The 21965-nt window shown below is 48.4% G+C and overlaps 2 protein-coding genes across 2 annotated transcripts in view; one reads left to right on the forward strand and one right to left on the reverse strand.

Moving 5' to 3' along the window:
- Nucleotides 1-6758, reverse strand: part of LOC133346534 (TLC domain-containing protein 4-B-like) — a 30660-nt gene extending 23902 nt beyond the window's left edge. The window contains exon 1 of the mRNA XM_061558180.1: nucleotides 6609-6758. The gene's annotated coding sequence lies outside the window, so the exon portion shown is untranslated. The remainder of the gene's footprint in view (nucleotides 1-6608) is intronic.
- On the forward strand, nucleotides 6715-21165 carry LOC133346538 (uncharacterized). Its single transcript, XM_061558186.1, has 5 exons — nucleotides 6715-6770; nucleotides 15260-15432; nucleotides 17102-17209; nucleotides 18306-18494; nucleotides 19471-21165. The coding sequence occupies exons 2-5, from the start codon at nucleotides 15369-15371 to the stop codon at nucleotides 19791-19793; spliced, it is 684 nt and encodes a 227-aa protein (XP_061414170.1). The 5' UTR covers nucleotides 6715-6770; nucleotides 15260-15368; the 3' UTR covers nucleotides 19794-21165.
- Nucleotides 21166-21965: the final 800 nt, after the last annotated feature.

The following is a 21965-nucleotide window of genomic DNA, read 5'->3' on the forward strand; positions in this document are numbered from 1 at the left end:
ATTTAACACCTGCAAAAACGGGCGCTGATCCGGACGGACAATGGTTTGCGCCCCCACCAGTGCCAATCCGCCCGTAACAGCGGCGGACGGCGACAGCAAAATTCCACAAGCACTCTGCCGACCCGGAACCGGCTTCCGGTATCGTAGGGGAATGAGCATCTGCGAGCCAGGTGGAATATCAACTGAAACTTCCGATAACGCCTGCACCTGGGCAACCGGAGCCGGTCGCCCCCAGGTGGACTGTAAAAACGCCAATTTGCGGCCCCCTGGCAGTTCAATGCAATTTTCATTGATTCTAATTAAAATGGGCATCTTAGCCAAAAAATCCGTGCCCAACAAGCAAGGAACCGCCAGGGACCTCGAAATTAACACAACGCCCGAGGCCGAGACCCCCCCGATAGAAATATTAGCGTCCACCTGTCCCACGATGCCCATACTACCCCCGTTCGCAGCGATGCAGGAAGCGTAAGCCGGCCTCACGGCCCCCGGTGGGATGTTCAAAAGATGGAATATGACATCCGAAATAATGGTCGCGGACGCCCCGGAATCCACCAAAATACGCACGTCCACCCCTTGGATCGACCCCGGTACAGTGGACGAACCTGTAGCGGCCGCGACAACCCGCCGAGCCAACTTACGCCACTGCGTTATCGAGCGACAAGGCGCAGATACTGGCCTCCCATATTTTAGAACATCCGCGTCGCACAACAACGGCGATGAGTGAGGTGTCAGGCCTTGCCGGGTGTCTGGTGCGCACCGACTTGCCTGTGCCGGAGGGTCTTTCTTTGGGACGTCCGCGATCGAGGCCTCCTGCTGGGGCGGCCCCGGAACCCGGGCCCAGCAGTCCCTGGCATAGTGGCCCCGACGGCCGCAGCGGAAACAGTCGACGTCGGGTCGGCGCGCAGCAGGCACCCCGTCCCGACGTGGCCGCGCCGGCGGCGGAGCCCGCGGCCCCGGCTCGCTTCGAGCCGGCCACGGAGTGGAGGCGGCCGACAGCTCCTTTGGGCCGGTCGCATCCGGCACGTACACGGCCTTTGTAGGGTCCCACCCTACGGCCCCCCCATCGACGACAGGACCGCCCGTCCACGCCGTGACTTGTTTCCAGCGGCGGAGATTGAACTGGGCGTCCAAACACTTAGCCGCGGTCCGGGACGTGAGTTTCTCGTGACCGCAAGCCGGCATAGGAATGCCCAGATCCCGGGATAACTCCAACATCTTCCCCAAGATGAGAGGTTCCAGCAGGTCAGGCTCCGTCTCCGGGTAAGCGGCCATCGCGAGTTCCAGCACGGCGCCCCTGTACGCTACAGGCGACTCCTCCGGTGCGCGTTGCCGCTGCACGAAGCGGCGATGGGCGTCATCCGGTGGCTCGTACGCGTCCGCCATTTCGTCGAACACTCCACGCAATGTTTTCTTCTTCGCAGCTTTTATAGAGCGAAAAAAACGAACAGACTCATCGTCAAGGAGAGTCGGAAGCACCTCCAGCGCCTCGGCGTCCGTCCACCTTGCCGTTCGTACCGCCGCCAAAAATCGACAAGCGAACGCACTCCAATCGCCCCCAATGGAGAACTCCTTAACAGTTGTAAGGTGACGACTGCGGCTCCTTGGCCTGCTTCCGTCCGTCACCGACTCTTCCGGCGGCAAGTTCAGCAAGGCGTCGCAACGCGGTGTCGCCAAGATGGCGGACGATCTTCGTGGCGGCCCCAAGATGGCGGCTTCCCGCCTTCCGTGGTGCGCCACGCCCAAGATGGCGTCTTCACGCCGCGTGGTCGATGGCGGCGCCATCGAAGACGACCCGGGCTCCTGCCGATCACCACCATCACCTTCCAACGCCGCCCTTGGCGTGACAAGGTCACACAACTCCGTGATGACGGTTTTTAGGGTCGCCAGTTGCTCCGCCATCCGGGTCCATCTTAAATCTTCGTCCTTCAACGCAGATGGGTCGGGCGCAGCGGCAACCTCCTCCACACCCGGGCCCTCACGGATCTCTCCCTCCGCCGAAGTGAAGCCGACCTCAGGAGGAAGATCGTCGTCGTCCGATGATGAAGCCGACGCCGGAGATGGGATATTCTTCTTCCTCAGTTGTTTCGCCATGCCGTTTCACTTCTGACTCCAGTGTAATAAAAGGACTCGAACACTTCTTTCTGTCTTCGTGTCTTTATTCAGGTTCACGTCTTTACCCACACGGCACTCTGTTATAACTCCTGTATTTGTAGCCCCCGGCTATTCACTGCTATTATAGCTTCCTCACCCCTCTGACTCTCTGCTTCATCTACTGTAACCTCCTCCCTGCAGACTTGCTGGTACCCCTATGTGCAGACCCTCTGGCTGTCACTGTATGCAGACCCGCTGCCCACTCTCTCTGTGCAGCCCCGCTGCTGACTGCAGCCTCCTCGCTGCTTCGGGTCGGTCACCGCTGGCCAACGGTGCCGATCCTCGCTCCCCCCGTGTTCGTGGCGATCTCGCCACACCCCGCTTCGCCCTTCGTGGCCTTCCTCTGTTCCTGGTTCCCCGTCACTCCCCTTGCTCTTCCGGTTCCCCTCCTTCTATACTCAACCCCTCTCCCCCCACGTGACCTAACTCCTCCCCCCCTGACGGCACCTCAGAAGGGCCGTTTACAACCGCATTACACTTGTATTTACCCAGACACCATTTACACTTCGGGCTGCCGCCACTGCTTGAACTATCGGCACGTGCTTCCATTTCCAACATTCCAGTGGAATCGTTATCGGTTCGTGACTAGCGATTATGACAATTGTTACCAGTTCACCGGTTATTGACATTTTTGTGAGGCCTTTATCCCGCAGTGGGCCCATCATGGCTATGATGAAGATGTGTGGATTCGGTGTTGTACATGTACAGCCCTTTTTTCAATCCACCGCTGAATGACGGACTCCCCACGGCATGCGAGCCGTGCATGTTATTTTTGTTTACCATTTTTCACCACACTGGGCAGTGCGTGCTGGTGAAAGAAATGGTAGCTAGCATACACGTGGCAGCATAGAATGACAGTGCAACAATGGATTTTGCTGCACTGACCTCGCTTCATCTTGCTTAAATTACAACATCTGACGAGACTGGGGCGCATTTTGAGTGATCGGAGTCGAGGTGTGGGTCGTCTCTGCACTGTTCGCAAAGGACCTCTTGATAGTTACGACGCGATAAGGTTTGCCAGTAATTGGGTTTATACGAGGTAAAGGTGCAGCCCTGCAATTTCATGCTCACACCACTACACTCGGTGACTAGCTCTGTAGAGTTACTCTGACATGTTGGAAGAGGTAGGAATTGTCGTCACTTGACCCCACGACACACGATCTGCCTGTGGCGCACCGATTTATATTGCTGGGTGCACAAGAGCCAAGAGGATTCTAATAAATCTGCCCATTGTCTCGAGTTCCGTGACAGGCGAACAAACCGGTGACCTCTGGAGTGTGTCATCATGATTAATTAGTAGGCAATGTTTTGTTTCATTCTCTTTAAAAAAATAAAGTATACGTCGCAGATGTCCTGACGGATTTAATTCTCCAAATGTCAGCGGTTAAGATGTCATCACAAACACTGAGAAATCTACAAGTGCCTCACCGATAATGATGATGTGTAATTTTGTGTTGCACACCCTGTTGTTAATAAACTGCTGAAGCCCACCCCCGAGGCTGTGAAGTGTGAAGGATGATTTGACCATACTTCACCGCACTGGTCACGGTTGGTTCGCGAAGGTGCATAGCCTTCTGATACCCAAAACGTCGTCCTAAAACACGTGTCTATACATAAGAGATGAGCAGTGCAATGCGTCCCCTTCATACAAGACCCAATACAAGCAAAGACTGGACCGGTGTCGACATTCAGAGTCTAATCAGGAGTCCGATGTTACAGGCAGGGGACCCCACTCTTTCATTCACGGGGTCCTTACTCGACGCAATATCATCTTATACACAACACAAAATAATCCTGAGCGTCTTCGTGGAAACTATGAGTGGCAACATAGATAAGCAAGCAGACGATATACACACCTCCTTGCTAAACAGCAGCACGGTTTCTGTTAATCCACAGTACCCGTCTCACCACGTCAATAACCAAACAACTTTGTACACAACACCACGGCATTGTTGTTGTTGGTGGTGTTCCATGCACGACCCAGCTCACGTAGCAGCAGCAGGATGGGCATAGGCCAGCTGGTTGCTGTATACAACACGAATCGCGTTGTTTGACCACAAAAGCCACGACGTGAGACCGACAGACCTGGCCTGCGGTGTTGTGGGGGGGGGGGGGCCTCTCAAGTAGCGACCCCCCCCAAGAAGTCCCCGTCGACTCGAGCGTGAAACGACGCCCCCGTGAGCCACCCGTCCCGTGCCAGTGGTCGGGTTTGTTCGTGTTAAGACGACGAGTTTTCAAGTTTAAAGAAGTGAAAGACTGACGTCTCCCCAGCCAGCCAGCCAGCCCCCCTTGCTTCAGTTCAAGTTCATTTATTAGGTGTAGCCCTGTGAGCCATTCGGCTCTTGAATCGGGTGCAACCGCAACAAACAAAAAACATGAACAAAAAACATCTTAAAGTGAATATGTGACTGAATGCAAACAGAAAATCCAAGAAAAGACAGCAAAATATTGCAGAAAAAACACCGTACACCAACGCTGTGTGCAACAATTCCAGTGGGATGCAAGTCAAACAACAACCACAAGACAACTTAGATTAAGGCCATCAGTCTAACTCTGTACTACAACAAACAAACATGGCCAAACCAAAAAACTTTTCGAAAATCACCAAAATAAAGCCATGAAAGCAATGAAACAGTGGCCGTAGGAACTGTGACCGAATTTTCACAATAAACGACGTTTGAATAAGAACTCAGAGATTCCTTCTTTGACTATGTGGGGGGGGGGGGGGGCCTTCGGCCATGGGGGTTGAGGCTCCACGTGGGTGGACGTGGAGGGGAGAGGGCCCAGCAGCAGCTCCATCAGACACCACCACCACCACGACGACGAACATTCAATCGCTTCTGTGCCACAGAGTGACCACTCACGGCCCCCCTCCTCCTCCTCTATACAGCAGCAGCTCCATCAGACACCACCACCACCACGAACATTCAATCGCTTCTGTGCCACAGAGTTACCATCACGCCCCCCCCCCCCTCCTCCTCTATACAGCAGCAGCTCCATCAGACACCACCACCACCACGAACATTCAATCGCTTCTGTGCCACAGAGTTACCACTCACGGCCCCCCCCCCCCTCCTCCTCTATACAGCAGCAGCTCCATCAGACACCACCACCACGAACATTCAATCGCTTCTGTGCCACAGAGTGACCACTCACGGCCCCCCCCCCCTCCTCCTCCTCCTCTATACAGCAGCAGCTCCATCAGACACCACCACCACCACGAACATTCAATCGCTTCTGTGCCACAGAGTTACCACTCACGCCCCCCCCCCTCCTCCTCTATACAGCAGCAGCTCCATCAGACACCCCCACCACCACGAACATTCAATCGCTTCTGTGCCACAGAGTTACCACTCACGCCCCCCTCCTCCTCCTCTATACAGCAGCAGCTCCATCAGACACCACCACCACCACGAACATTCAATCGCTTCTGTGCCACAGAGTTACCACTCACGCCCCCCCCCTCCTCCTCTATACAGCAGCAGCTCCATCAGACACCACCACCACCACGAACATTCAATCGCTTCTGTGCCACAGAGTTACCACTCACGCCCCCCCCCCCCGTCGACGAAGACGAAGATGGTCGTCGTCGTCACAATCGATGTTGTTATCAATGGCGTTGCTGGCACACTTGTTGCAACAAAACCTAATTACTGAATACAATTTACGGGATAAATCACAATCATCGCTTCCATCGTCATGAACCTCGTCATGTTGCTGACAGAGTAAACCCCCCACACACACACCTCGCGTTGTTAGATAACGCGGCATCACCATTACGTAAGGGGACCACGACGAGACGAGGATGAGGAATGAAACTGGAGAAGACGATGCCGCCTGTTGCTGGTGCCAGAACCACCGTCTCGCAAAGTTACCTGCGGCGGCATCGTCCGACTAACAACCACAGACACACACAACACACACAGACACACAACACACACACACAACACACACACAGACACACACAGACACACAACACACACACAACACACACACAAACACACAACACGCACACACACACGCCACACAACACGGACACACACAACACAACACACAACACGCCACACAACACGGACACACGACACACAACACAGACACACGCCACACAACACACAACACACACACAGACACACAACACGACACACAACACGCACACACAGACACACGCCACACAACACGGACACACACAACACAACACACAACACGCCACACAACACGGACACGCAACACACAACACGCACACACAACACGGACACACAGACACACGGACACACAACACAGCCACACAACACGGACACACAACACAGCCACACGCCACACAACACGGACACACACAACACGCACACACAACACAGACACACACACACAACACAGAGAGCCCAGGCCACTTGTTGCACTCACACCGCGCGTTGACTTCCTTCTCACGGCTTGTGGACGAAGGCTTGGCCACAACTCACCTCTCTCTCTCTTGTCCGTGTCGTGTCGGGCAACAACAACAGCAGCAGCAGTCGCAGGCAACAACAACAGCAGCAGTAGCAGCAGCAGTATCAGCAGCAGTCGCAGCAGCAGCAACGCGATCGCCTCGTGTGGTTTGCCAATGCCTCCTCGTAACCCCGACGGTGAGAGCCCCCCAGCCCCGCCCCCCGCACCCCTCGCCCCGCCCCCCGCACCCCTCGCCCCGCCCCCCGCACCCCTCGCCCCGCCCCCCCGCACGCGGCTAGAGGGGGCGGGGCGGGGGCAGCCCGAGCGGCGGTGACGTCACTGAAGCCGCCTCCACCGCCCATGTTGGGTCAGGGCAAGACGGGAGGGTGAATGGAGAGAAGAGAGGGTGAATGAGAATTATTTTATTATGTTTTATTTTTATTATTTTATTATTTCCATTGTACGTGACTTTACCGAAAGAACCAAGAAGATGAATCCCTGCAGTCACGCAAGCTTTAAATCGAAAAGGTGAATGGAGAGTTTTACCCCATTGGAACCTCATTTGCCAGTAACAAAATATGATAATTGTTTTTTTACCCTTTTATCTGGCGTCATCTGGTCCAACACCATGTGAGACTAGGCTCTAAAGAAAGCTGTCTCGGGTGTGGACCAATCAATTTCAAGGACAGTGCATACATTATCAGAGTTGTGTTTTTTTTGCATTCCGACTGCAGGTATTGTGGTCAATGCAAACATGACTCCTTGTAAAAAAAGGTGTTGGAGAGTTTTAGTTTCAGTTTCTCAGTTTTTCAGTTTCGTTTATTTGGTAGAGGCATGTGAGCTATTCGGCTCTTAAATCGGGTGCAACCGCAACAAACAAAAAAAGCATGAACAAGAAACCATCTTAAAGTGACTATGTGACTATGTGCAAACAGAAAATCCAAGAAAAGACAGCAAAATATTGCAGAAAAAGCACCGTACACCAACGCTGTGTGCAAAAATCCCAGTGGGGTGCAAGTCAAACAACAACCACAAGACAACTTAGATTGGAGTGGAAGTTGTTGTTGATTCCAACGTTGTTGCCGTCGTGATGGGGGATGGTGGGAGACGCCCTGACTATGTTTAATGTACCACGTTTTTCGTGGTACATTAAACGCAGTTCGTGCCGAAAATGTCACAAGGTCAATTCGGCCGATGTGTAACATCCTCCTTGAGTCGTGCGATTGTGGCCATGCCAACCCAAAATTGTGGACAATGTCGTGGACCTATAGACACATAGAGACTCTGAGAGATAAGATAACGAAAAGCCACATAAGTGCGACTGTAACCCATAGAAACACATACATTAATTAAAGACAAGCCACAGGAGTGGGATGGTGGTCATGCCAACCAAAAGTATGGACCATATATTTCGATTTAAAGCTTTCGTGACTGCAGGGATTCATCTTCTTGGTTCTTTCGGTAAAGTCACGTAGAATGGAAATAATAAAATAACACAAATAAAACATAACAAAATCATTCTTATGACCTGCTCTCCACCTGAGGACGGCTGCTTGCGTTGTGGCCGAAACGTCGTGAGAATTATTTTATTATGTTTTATTTTTGTTATTTTATTATTTCCATTCTACGTGACTTTACCGAAAGAACCAAGAAGATATGGACCATATAGTCAACTCCTGTAGTCTGGGCCCCTTCAATGGAGGAAAACCAAAACTACACGAACTCTCCCCTGAAGCCCTCTCGTCGTGGCTCGCAGCAGAGCTCGACATTTGGCATTTAGCTCCTGAACACGTTCCTGCCAAACACAAATAGATTCACCATAATTGGTTTTCAATTGCCACTTTGCTAAATATATTATAACAACATTTTAAATGACGGGGCGTGAAAAATAATCTATGACGCATTCACGAAAAAAATGGTGCACTTTTTGGTAATTTCGCGTTAATAAAGTAAGTTTATTACATCCGCAGGAAGGGTAGAAATGGCAGTCAGGGGGAGGCCTTTGTCCAGCAGTGGATTGACCATAGCTGATGATGATGATGCTTTAATCGTTATCATGAAACTAAGATAAAAAGCTGACGTCTGCTTTACTCAAAGGAGTGTTGTATAGCAACGCTCATCGCTCTTGGCAGCCCCTGGTCAGTGCTGGAAATTCCACATTCAATTCGTCGAGTGGTCATTTCAATTTTTGAAGTACAGTACTATTTTAAATTATGCACACCCAGAAGGATTTCCGTGTTGCTGACAAGATATGTAAAAATGCTTAATTTTTTTCATATGGAGCAACAGATATATGAAGATGCCTGTTTATTTTCTATGTTAAAAAGGTGGCCAACTTGGTATGGGTCTCCTAATACCTTCTTGCAGGAGCTTACCGAATGCTTCGTGATTAAACAATTATTTGGGGATACTGTGTTTGGCAGTGGTGCACAAGCCAAAATATATATTTTAAAAAAATCCGTAAACATTCGTAGACGACGTTTCAGGCAATAGTCCTCAATTATTCATAGCTCGTGTGTTAACGCAGTGCCATTGACGAATGTGCCGACTTTTCTACTAAATTATATGTTGATACGGTTATAATTCAACCCAGTGTCAATCCAACTGCTTGATGAAGGCCATCCAAGCCATGCATGTCTGTCGTGGTGCTTGTATTTTCTCAATACACACAAGTGGTTAAGAGCGGTGCCCTTTCATAAACAAATCATTTGATGCTCCTGCGTTGGCAATGATGCCCAAGCACAATTAACAACAACTTCAACAACACTGCCTTAACGATGAAAAAAATTAGTCTTTACCGTTTCTGGCAATAATACTGGTGTTAAGCAGAGGTGGGACAAAGTCATTGTTATGCAAGTCCAAGTCGAGTTGCAAGTCTTTGTACATTTTGCCGAGTCGAGTCTGAAGTCATCAAATTCATGACTCGAGTCTGACTCGAGTCCAAGTCACATGACTCGAGTCCACACCTCAGAGGTGGGACAAAGTCATTGTTATGCAAGTCCAAGTCGAGTTGCAAGTCTTTGTACATTTTGCCGAGTCGAGTCTGAAGTCATCAAATTCATGACTCGAGTCTGACTCGAGTCCAAGTCACATGACTCGAGTCTGACTCGAGTCCAAGTCACATGACTCGAGTCCACACCTCTGGTGTTAAGATGTTCAAACACCAAAAAGACACCTATTGCAAGGCATTACGTCCACGTAAACCACACGTGCTTTGTGGAAAAACATGCAAACAATTATTCTCCAATAATATCTGCATTAAACTTGATTTGGAGCTTCCGTGACTGCAGGAATTACTCTTTGGTTCTTTCGGTAAAGTCACTTAAAAAATAATTTTAAACATTTTCTACATGACTTTACCGAAAGAACCCGAGTAATATCTGCATTGTCTTTAAGTAAAGCCCATTCTTTTATTCATAATTTTGATACTGGCAAAAAGGTCCCATCGGCAACACTGCCTTAAAATATATAATAGGCGACGTGTCGGGCAATGGTTCTTCTTCGCTCACACACACACATCCAGTATAATGTTTTCATGCGAAAAGTCGGTGTTGTTGACGAATGGGGCTTTTGCGTTGGCACGGTAGGGGGCATAGGTGGTGCATCTGCCAGTCACCTCCATCAACACAAGGCACCTGGGCATGGCCCGTGACCTTCCTGCCAGCTGCGAGCCTTCTCGACACTTGACGTGCAGCCTCGAAGTGCACGTGGCCTGGCACACAAGCAGCGTTGGTGATGTCACCGCCACTTAGTGGCGAGTGGCAGCTGCTGTTGTTGCTGCTGTTGTTATTGCTGCTGCTACGGGGAGCGTCAGTGTCGCAGTTCGCGCTATGCTGCTGCGCTACGAACCCGGCCACCCGAGTTCGATTCCCGCTCACGGCCAGAAACCACCGGTGACCATTATCTGAACCGGTCCTGGGCCTCCCCGAGATCGACTCAGCCTCAAATGAGCACCCAGTGCGGTGTGTAACACATAAACACTAGGGTAAGACAAAGGCGGCCGGGCGTGGTGTTGCCCCCCCCTCCCCCACCTTGTGTGCCACAGTGCCGGCCTTCAGAGGTGATCGCTACTCTCTGACAGCACTTGCCCCCCCCCCAACACTCTGTTTACGGCTTCATGTTGTTGTTGCTGCTGCTGCTGCCTCGCCGACCACCAACCCCTGAGCAAGGTGGCCGCAGGTGACGTAGGCGCCGCGGCGCGTGGGGTGGAGGGGGCCAATCGCGGCGCTCTCGCTAGCGTGACGTCACCGATCATACGAGCACGCGCCGCGGGTTAACAGGGGGGAGGGGCCGCGCAGGGGTTAATGAGGGGCGGGGCTTGGTGGCGAGGGCGGGGCTTGGTGGTGGTGGTGGTTGGAGGCGTGGCTTGACGGTGGGGGCCGGGGGCTTGGTGGGGAGGGGCCGGGGGGATGGTGGGGAGGGGCTGGGGGGCAAGGGCTTGGTGGTGGTGGTTGGAGGCGTGGCTTGACGGTGGTGGCCGGGGGCTTGGTGGGGAGGGGCCGGGGGGATGGTGGGGAAGAACAGAAGGCTTGGTGGGGAGGAGACAGGGAGGGGGGCAGGGAGGGGCCGGGGGGGGGTGCCGGGGGGGCCGGGGGGTGTAGTGGGGAGGGGTCGGGGGGTGGGGAGAGGTCGGGGGAGGGGTCGGGGGGTGGGGAGGGGTCGGGGGGTGGGGAGGGAGGGAGGGGCCGGGGAGGGAGGAGCCGGGGGGGTGCCGGGGGGGCCGGGGGGGTGTAGTGGGGAGGGGTCGGGGGGTGGGGAGGGAGGGTCCGGAGGGGTGTGGTGGGGAGGGGCAGGGGGGAGGGGAGGGGCCGGGGGGGAGGGACAGGGGGGAGTTGTTATGAATTGCAGTGCAGCAAGTAGGAGTTGGTGTGCCTGGGAAGTAAATGTTGAGGGATGTGGGAAAAACTTGCCCCCAAAGAGGGACAGACAGAACGAGACGCTTTCACGAGGGTAGAGACGTGAGACAGACGTAAAGCGATAGACACAGAGACACGCAGAGACACAGAAATGTGGCCTCTGAGACAGATTAGACGAAAAGATACGGAGAGACAAAAAGACAACGAGAATGACAGCACCGAAGTACATAAACACACAGATTGGACAACAGCGAGACGGAGAGGGTCACGAGAGAGAGAGAGAGACAGTGACTCCGAGAAACACAACATGAGACACAAAGACAGACAGACACGGAAATACAAAGTCGGATTTCGTCTTCCCCCCAGCCATGGTACTTGATGCAAACCCCTAAGCAGACTGTTTCTGCCCATAAGTTGTTGAGTTTTGGCCCAACATTATGTAATTATCTAGATACGTACTCCATTTTTCACACAGGAAACAGGCCAAATCATGATGGAATGTGCCCAAACGTCTGCCAATCCAAGGCCCTCCTAGAAAGGTGGGCTGAGATTCCACGATACGTTTATGGGATAAACGTAAATATGATCTACTGGAACTTGACCGCCGCTTTGGGACCAGCTTGGTTTGTGGTCGTTGTATTCACGATAGGTCTGTGAACTTTACATTTTCTAACCTGCAAAAAGATAACCATGGTACAGTTACGTACGAATCTTGCTCCAGCCGATTGTCTTTAAAGTAAATACATTGTTTGGTGCTGATCCATTGGCGGTGCTGCACAAGCACAAGAAACAAAAAACATCAATGACACTGACCTTAAAAAAAATGTGCTATGAAGAATTGCCAGAGCACATACAACTTGTATGTGCTATGAAGAATGGGAATTGCTCGAAGCGTTTCCTATTATGTAACGTCGCTTTAAAGGTCACACAGTGTTATTGACGAATGTGTCGAGTTTTTTTATGTAAAGAATGATACTAAAGTAGAAACTATGTTTTTTGTATTTTCAGATTTAAATTAATGACATTTTAGATGTTGTCACTGTTTACGTACTGCATCTTATCATTTAAATAATTTAACTAATAGTAATTAAATACGTATTTTTACGTAAAATTCCATCAGCAAAACAATCATTTATATTTTGATATTTTAATCCTCTAATTGTATTGAAAGTGATATTACGTATCATCAAAATTACATCACGGGAAATGACTTTTTGGCAAGGAAAGGACTGAAGTGATGCCGTGGAAATTAAATCGTTTCCTGTGGAAGCACTTTGTCTGATCAATCATTACATCGGGGGTGACATGGCCAAGCAGTAACGCGATTGGCCGTTTGTTGCAAAGGTTCACGGCTCGATTTCAGCGGCCGCCCTGCTTATTACTGCGCTGTATTCTATTTACTAAGTAATTTTATTTTACCAGGTAAGGCCCACTGAGCGAGATAGCTATTTTTCAGAAGTGACCTGGCCACAAATGATAGCCCAATGAAGTGGCTTATCACGTGGACATTTATAGCGGCCAAATACTCTTGACATGCCCGGAGAAAAATCCACGCGACCATGGGGAGAGCATTCAATATTCACCAACACAATATGCGTGGTCTGCTTCAGTGGAAGTTATACATCCCGTGACATCATTCGCAAGAGTAGGCGCCTCCGACTGTCAAAACTTAGCAAGGCCTCCTGAATAAAATTCATTACAAAAGCACAATTATTTTGTTTAAAATAAAATAATCGGAAACAAATTTGTCCGTAATAAAAATACGAAAATCAGCTAGTTCTTGTGTGGTTTTGGGTTTAATATGTGTTTCGATGATAGCTCAATATATCTATTATGCTTTGCCAAGCAGTGGAATGTTAATGGATGAGAGAGAAAAAAGGGCTAAGTAATGGCGTCCCATTGATGTGAATGAATAGAGTGTAACTAATATTTTAAACAAATAAGTGCTTGCAATGTGTACAGGGCTACAATGTTGTTGCCATGGCGATTGCGTAAATTCTGAATTCATGATATAGGAAATGGCTGTGGCAAACACTTTCAGATTAGGCGGCCACACCCCGTACCTTATCTTGCTCCGTAACTTTTCCGTGAATGATAATTTCGTACCTACACCTTGCCTGTGAATGTTACAAATTTACTGGAATAAACTCATAGCCCTAGCTACGAGCACACTAGCCTTCGTCATCTTTATGTCGTTTGTTAGTTGTGCAATATTGCTTAAGGACAGTCTCTGTATTAGTTGTCTGCAATATTGATGTTTTTGTGTTGCTGCTGTGCTCACGCACCACGGATCTGCATTGTAAAATAGCCGGTAAACTGCCGAAACGGAACCATCCGTGTTACAAATAAAACAAACTCAAACTCTTTCAACTATAATAATTGTTTTTTTACCCTTCTATCTGGCAACAAAACTGACACCTTTTTACAAGGAGTCACGTTTGCATAGACCGCAATACCTGCAGTCATAATACAAACAAAAGACATAACTCTGATAATGTGCACTGTCCAATTATCATATTTTTACTGGCAAATGAGGTTCCCATAGTGTAGATTCTTTCAACAATACTTACTACGTGCTCCTATACTATACTGTAATTACATTTTACGGTATTATATAAGTCAAGTCACAATCACCCCCCAATCACCAACCCACATTGACCATCAAGTACTATACGGTAAACAAAAAAGCCATGCTATATTACTATAGTACTATAATGCATTCAACTTTTATTGACTGGGTGTTTAAGGTTAGCAATTTGTTATATTATCTGGCTGTATAGAAAATGAAAAAATACAATTACTTTACTATGTAAGTTAAAAATGTGTTTTCATATTTGTTGTATTTAGGGCCTCTTTACAACATATGCTACAGGCCCCGCACTAGCTCAATCCGGCACTTGCCACACCCAAACGTAGTAACACCTGCCTGGGGTATTGTGTTTTTTGAACTCTCCACTCATTCCCCTCTCCACAATTAATGGGGAGATTATAGAGGTGGGAGGACTTTATCTGTGCAGTATGTTCATGGCAGAGGTCTTAACTTTGAACCTTACCCCTGTATCAATAGTTACATTTTAATGTGCAATGTAATTGAGGCACTGTTGTATTCGTGTGGTCTGGGACTGTTGTTTTGTTGCCTTGCCCAAGCTTACATTTGGTGTTGCCAAATCGGCAGGAAGTTATATAGTTGTGCAATATGTACTTCTATACTTTTTATATTTATTTATAGGAACTATTTAGCTCTTTTTCGTCTTTTGTATTGTATTCATAGCACATTAGTCTTGGCTGCAACCACTCAAACCACTTCGGTATCAACCTCCCGCAATGTTCCAAACATGCCCACAAGAGCCACATTGACACATTTTGTGAGTATCTCAACACTACGCCCTTAGCCAGTGATGGGGCTGGTTCATGTAAGCATCCTTTGGCCTCATCCTCTGAAGGACCTGGTCCCTTCCAACTACCAAACAATTGACGAATGTGTTGAGTTTTGTACGAAACGACAAGGCCCCTGAGTCTGGGGATGAGTGTTTGTGTTAAGGGGGTGAAATCATCTTCTTCCTACACCGATATCGCAATGACTATCGACGATGAGAATGACGATGGTAGCCACTGCTGCTGTGTCTAATGGCAATAACGGTTGCTGTGGTGATGTTGCTACTGAGTTATCTCGCTAAACGATCTCGCAAAACGCACAAATAATAAACCTACACGGTGGCGGAAGCACCTAATCTCCGAGCGCACATTGCTCTTGTGTGGCCGAATTGGTCATAACAGGAGCGCATTTCAACGCAATCCCACCGCAGCTACGTTTTCCTCCCTATTTATAGACAGTGGAGTTCCGCACTCCATTCTCCACTCACTCCATCACCTCTTTGGTGGTCCACACTCCCCACGTCTCTTCCGTACTCCTCGTCATCGTCTCTCCAGGTCGCCGTGATGGAGGTCACTCCTCGTCTGCTCATTCTCTTCACCTGCCTGTTCGTCCTCCTGCTCGCCCCAGGTGAGTTATCAATGCAGGACTTTGTCGATCCGCTGCAGGATAACGGCCTCCCCGAGTCATTCGAGTCTTGGGGGTTTATTTGACCGTGCGTCATCGAGCTGGGTGATTGGTGAAGGTGGGGAGCGTAAACATTTGAGCAGAGTACGGTACAACAATAACATTTGTTGCACTGCCTTCTGAAGACAATGAAGCAACGTGGCAGCCTATAACACCTGCTATGCAACGTTAGGACATTTTTGGAGTACAGTAAGTGCAAGGCAAGTTCGTGGAAAAGTTTGTGGTGGTAGTGCAATGGATAGACTGGTTCCATACATTTCAATGTGGAATTTACAACACTTGCCCAATGCTCCTTTAAGTGTCCCCCAAGATCACTCGTGGTGTCACGCTGTAAAATAATGCGTTACCTCTTACGTAATAAGCTGATGGCGGGGCATGTTAATACCCTGTACAATATCTAGTACAGGATTGGGAGGAGCGGTGGTGTTCTGCTTCGCACACCGGTCTATGAACATCACACGCCGAGTTTTATTCCAGAACACGGCAAACATCAGGGGCGAGTAAAGTTGCCACCTTTTTCCACAGACCAAATCCAGCCACTTTTCCCAGTCAACTGAGCTCGATCCAACTTGTGCAGTTATATTGTGCAAAGGTTCAACACAATTCCACCATATTTCGGTAGAAATCAATTCCTGCAACTCGAAAACAGACGCCGCTTGCAAAACCTCGACAGCTAGAATTGCCTTGTGCCGAAATCTGTCCAAGTTAAATAAGGACAGGTGGCAACGTTCGTGGTGAGTGATATCTGAACTATTTGTGGTTGTCCTTCCCAAAACACTTCACCGACCGGCAATAACCAGCGCGGTGGAGTATGCTAAACCATCCGCCGCACGATGCACATAACGTAGGGAGACCTTCATCCACTAGTGACTTTATATTTGGCTGTAAAAATATATATACACATGTTGATGTTACTTCTGAAAAAAACGCGTATAGATGGGGGTCGAGAAATTAGGTACCACTTTGTGGAACTTTTACCAGTGGTCTCCACGATGAGAAACCAACCGCGACCCCGCCCGTGTGTGCAGTCCACGCACGTGCACAGCCCTCGTGTCAATCCACTGCTGGATGAGGAGAGCACGGCGTTGGGAGTACAAACGCACGGGGTGTCTTCACCAGAATGTTGTGAACTACAGCTCAACATTCCCACGTGACAATTAACTAAGTTTGTCCATGTCCTTAGTGACAACCACTCATCCTGAACTTTCCTTCTTCCACATCGCTCAACTCTGCATGGCCTCCTGCTTCCATCTGTGCAACATCTCTCGATATTTATCGAATTCCCCAGGAGACCTCCACTCAATGGGAGGTCGCTGCTTCTCCTGTGCTGGCCTTACTGTCTGCAACTATTGCCTCCTGGTCTTCTTTACTGCTCATTCTGTCTTTCTGTTCAAGCCCAGGCTGAAGACCTCCCCCTTGTTCTCTCTGTCTGACTGCCTCCTAACTCAATGTCTTAATTACCGTTCCTACTGCACAAGAACCTCTCATTTGTCTCGCGCCATTTACTATGTTTACATAACGAGGGTCACTCCACTGCCGTAACATGTCTTGAGATGTCGTTGCAAGTAGACGCTTTGTAAAATGGCATCGCTTCTGTCCTGTCTGTTCTCAGGCCATGCTTTGAAATGTCATGAGTGCAATGGCGTCGATCAATGCAATCATTCTAAACCAATGGAGTGTCCAGCTGACAACCACTGCATCACGGATTTCAACGGAACAAGTGAGTAGCGAGCCCGGGGTCTCTCTTCCTGGCTGACCTCCTCCTCATGGGCTGTCTGTATGTATGCGAGTGTGGGGAGTGATCGTTTAGCGGTCAGCTACACTACAAGTTGAATTCTGCTCATGGCCAACACCAATGATGATGATTTGAACTGGGCCTCCCGTAGGTCGACTCAGTCTCAAATGAGTATCTGGTGTGGTGTCTAAACATCGCCACTCGGGAGACAGAGGTGGCTGGGCGTTTGGGTGGCGACCCACCCCCTCATGTGCCGTTTTGGCCTTTGTAAGTGCTCACTTACAGCACTCGCGCCAAGAGTCTGTTAGGGCTATATGGGGGGTCTTTGACTTTGTTCCAGACCTGTAGATTCCCCAATAGACTCTACCTTTTGTATGGGATGTGTGTGGGGGGGGGGGTGCTATTAATATGATATTAATTAAGATTTTTGGCCACAGATTAAATCATCAATTGTTTTTGGGACAATATTTTTGTTATAATTTTGATTGTATTGTTTATCTTTTTGAATATCATGTCTCCTTTGTATTGTTTTGTTCACACCATCAGCATATAACCGTATCCATACTGTGTGGACCACGGGTCACTTGAACGGAATTTAAGAGTAGCTTTGTGACATCCGCTTCCATCAGCTGTTGTCTAGCACTGGCGATTGCACTGCTCTGCGAGAACAGTTCCACGTCAATCAATAGTATATTTGACATGATATCGAAAGCCAATTGCTATTAATTTAAGAGAAAATTACAAACACATCTGGCCTGTTGAACAAGTAGGCTTTTGCGACCAATATTATCCATAATAGAGTTTTTTTGGGTTAGATAGCGTAAATAGAAATGTGTCGTTAAACCCCTCTACCACCAAACACAATCAATTCGTAAGGTTTGTCACGTAAACAGAACATGCCAATTCGTTACTAGTACAGCACACCCGTGTGTTGGAAATTAAATCCACAACATTTACAATTTGAGTACGACGTTTCACCAGTAATTACAACTAGCATCATCAGGCGACAGCCAAAAAAGCTATGAGTTCTGAACTGAATTGCTCCTCATAATTCACGATGTTTCCCCTCGCTGCTCTGCAGGTGTAGCAATCTCCAAAGGCTGTGCAGCGTTGTGCCCCGAGGGATTATTCTGCTGCAGAAAAGAAGAATGCAACAAGCGCTCCATTTTGCTCGAGTGCTTCAATTGCACCGACCTCGCCTGTACAAACAGGACGACAAAATTGTGCAGCAAAGGTGGCCATTTTTGCTTTGCTAGCCAAGTCTACGAGGGTACGTTTTTGTTCCCTGTTTCAGTCCGTCTGTGTGCGTGTCAATGTTTGATAGGACCAGGGGCGGTTTCTTCATTAGGGCGATTGGGCGACGCACCACCAATGTCATTCAACCACAGAGTCACGCTAGCCGTCACTGTCAGCCTCTGGATATAGTCCAATCAGCGTCATGTCACGTTCTGTGGAGTACCGCCTCTTTTTGGGCGATTTCACTACGGCTGAGAATCGCCCCGAGTGGCCCCATAGACTTACATTGAAAGATGTTTTTTTTCGAACGGGGGCGCTCCACTGCATTCTCTATGGCTTCCGGGAGGGCATGCACTAACGTGCTTACGTCATCATACGTGCTTACGTCATCATACGTAAGCACGTTTCATCCAACAATATAATTTATCGCTACCTAGTGGAATCTTTAATAAAATAAACTTGAGTGGTTTGTTTTAAAAGTGAGTATATAAACAAACAAGATGTATTGTAAGAGTCACTTTATTTTTCATTAATATTAAAGAAGTGAAGTTGCCTTTACATGCTTAAGCTGTTAATTTATTCATTGCATGGGTGGGCCTTATCCTTATCAATCATCCAGACATTTGCCCCCCCTGAGAGATTTTGCAGGAGCCGCCACTGGATAGGACCTGTATGGAAGAATAGATAGGGTGTGTAAAAAAAGAGTATTTTTTACCCTTTCTGGCAATACAACAGGTGTTAAGATGTCCAAACACCAAATGGAAACCTCTTGCAAGGAATCAAGTCTGCATTAAGCACACGTATTTGGGGTGAACATGCAAACAAACATGCTCTGTTAGGGCCAGTGTTTGACTGAAAAGTTGTTCCACTCACTAAAATGCACCTCTTCTGTTCATTGCCTCATGTGGCTTTTTTTTACTGAATGTTCACGTTTGTCATGGACATTCACATAGCAGGTAATTGTCAATGTGACGAAGTACTGACACGGGTTTACCGCTTGCTCCCTTTAGATCACGTGTCCAGAGGCTGCAGGAAGGAATGCCCTGAAAGTGCCAATGTCACTTGCTGCCAGAAGGACCGCTGCAACATCGCACCTGGCAATAACACAAGTGGCAACGGCGCATCTGACAGCAAAGCGAGTGGCAACAGTCAACCTAGCAAGAGTCCAACTACCAACAAAGCAAGAGGCAACAGCCCGCCTGGCAACAAGTCAAGTGGCAAGAGCGCACCTGACAAAGGAGATGGCAACAGCGCGCCTGGCCTGTCGGCTTGCCTCCCGCAAGGCCTCGGGCTACTTTTCATGGCCACTATGATGCGCCTGCTTCAAGGCTAAAATGGTGTCCCTAGCATGGCGGCCATGACAGGGATAGCAGACGCACGCGTAACGGAGCATTGTTATTATTATTGTACAACACACACAGATCTTTTGTTTAGGCTTTTAGACTGTTAGGGCAATTGCCTTTCTTGTGATAATACACAGGCATGCGTACCGTTTATATATATATTCACGAGGGCTGTTTTCAATGTTTGTAAGCCTCACTCGTAGACATGATAGGAGCTCAAATTGAGAACGTGTTTGAACATATTCTCCTCTTGGCCGACCGTGGAGAGCCATCCTCGTTCATTGGCCCAATCTCGTTTGGATTGTTTACCTTTAATTTCTGCATAATGTATGTCGGTGTTTTGTTCGCCGCCATTAATGTGTCCATTAGCATATGATTTGCATGCTATTTTGATACACGTTAAGTACTATAATTGGTGATCACGTGACTCTTATACACATCACCATGCTCGCCGTGCGATGGTGCATTGTGGGTCAAGTAAAATACTCGCATTTTACGTTGTTGTTATTATCTTTTAAAGTGAACATCTGACTCATCAAGTTATAATAATGATACAATGTACAGCCCTTTTATCAATCCACTGCTGAACGAAGGCCCCTATGCTCGCAATGCTTTACCAACACACATGCCAGTGCGGTTTGTGAAACTATACGTACAGCATTAGATATAGATATTTTTTACACTGCTGTGTGAGATATGGAGTCATCCCTTTCACAGTATTGAATCCCTTCTTCTGCAGGGTATTAAATAGTGTAAAAGTGATGGCTTTAATACGTGTATATGGGTGATACATACCTGTCAACCCCTTATCAGTGCCTACCTTATTACAGACCAATTCAGACCTTATTGCTCACCCCGTGCCCTGACAAATCACAATGGAGAAACACAAACAAATGAACACATTTTTTTGCCGTATTTAAACGGCTGTATGGCGTAATGGACCTGAAAACTAAATTTACTTGTACAAGAATACGGGTAGACCGTATGGGTTGACAGGTATGCTGACATGTAGAAGCTTTGTAATACTGTACTGTTTTCGATCCGTTTCCCCCTATTTTAGTTGGGTCTCTGTAAATGGATCAGACTGTGTAATTCTGCACGAGCGCTGCGTGCGCGCCCCCTTGCGAACAATATTGAAAAGTTTTTTTTTGTTCATCGTAAAAGGGTTTTTTTTAATTGCTATTAAGTTTAAAGTTTTGCTGACTGGCTTCCTGGAGGGAGGGAACGACGAACGGTCACATCCAAATTGGCGTGCGCGTTGCGAGTATTTATATAACGTGCATAACATGCCTCCATGTTACGGAGTGCACTTGACAATAAAAGTATCTTACACGTAAACGTTGCAGCAGTGCCTCTTCGCATACTCACATTGCCCGTACCAGTTGTGCTGTTTGGCCACACGTAGCTTGTACCGTGTACCCTTACACCCAGACTACTGGGGCGTCACCCACACTGGACACCCACACACCTGCCACGTCTCCTCTTGCGACTGTCGGTGGCAAACGCCGTCACTTTGCGTCTCACAGGTCCCACCGAATGTGAACTCCCGAAGCAGGTCGCCCCGTAAATTTGGTGAACTTCTCACGGTGGGGTCGGCTACCCGTGGGTCACCCCGCTGAGTGGGTCGTCGGGTTCGTTTGTCGTGTTCATCGGTGCGAGCAAACGCGATGCGAACCTTCTAGACTCAGTGGTCGGCGCAACCTTTAAAAGAGGAAGTGACTTTTTATTTCTTTCTTTTGTTTTTGTCTTTGACCAAAATAGTTGGAGAGCCGCATCACACGCAGAGGTGACTTGCACACAGACACAACGACGGCGGGTATGCAGCGGACGACACTTTCTGAGTGAAATAAACAAAATAGGTGATGGAATAAACCGGGTCTATTTATACTCTTTGGTTGTTTCGGTAAAGTCACGTAGGTAAAAAATGTATTAAATAAAATAGAATGAAAACAACTAAAATAAAATTAAATCAAATCAAATCACAATTTTATTTTAGTTGTTTTCATTCTATTTTATTTCTTTAAACATTTTCCTACGTGACTTTACCGAAAAAACCAAAGAGTATGAATCCTTGCAGTCACGAAAACTTCAAATCTAGAATTTGATCTATTTAATCCCCCCTCCCCCCCCCCCCTTAGGTATTCTTTAACAATACAGTTTAA

Source organism: Lethenteron reissneri, chromosome 24, assembly GCF_015708825.2.
Source record: "Lethenteron reissneri isolate LAM-NWPU_2019-01 chromosome 24, ASM1570882v1, whole genome shotgun sequence".
Lineage (NCBI taxonomy): Eukaryota > Metazoa > Chordata > Hyperoartia > Petromyzontiformes > Petromyzontidae > Lethenteron > Lethenteron reissneri.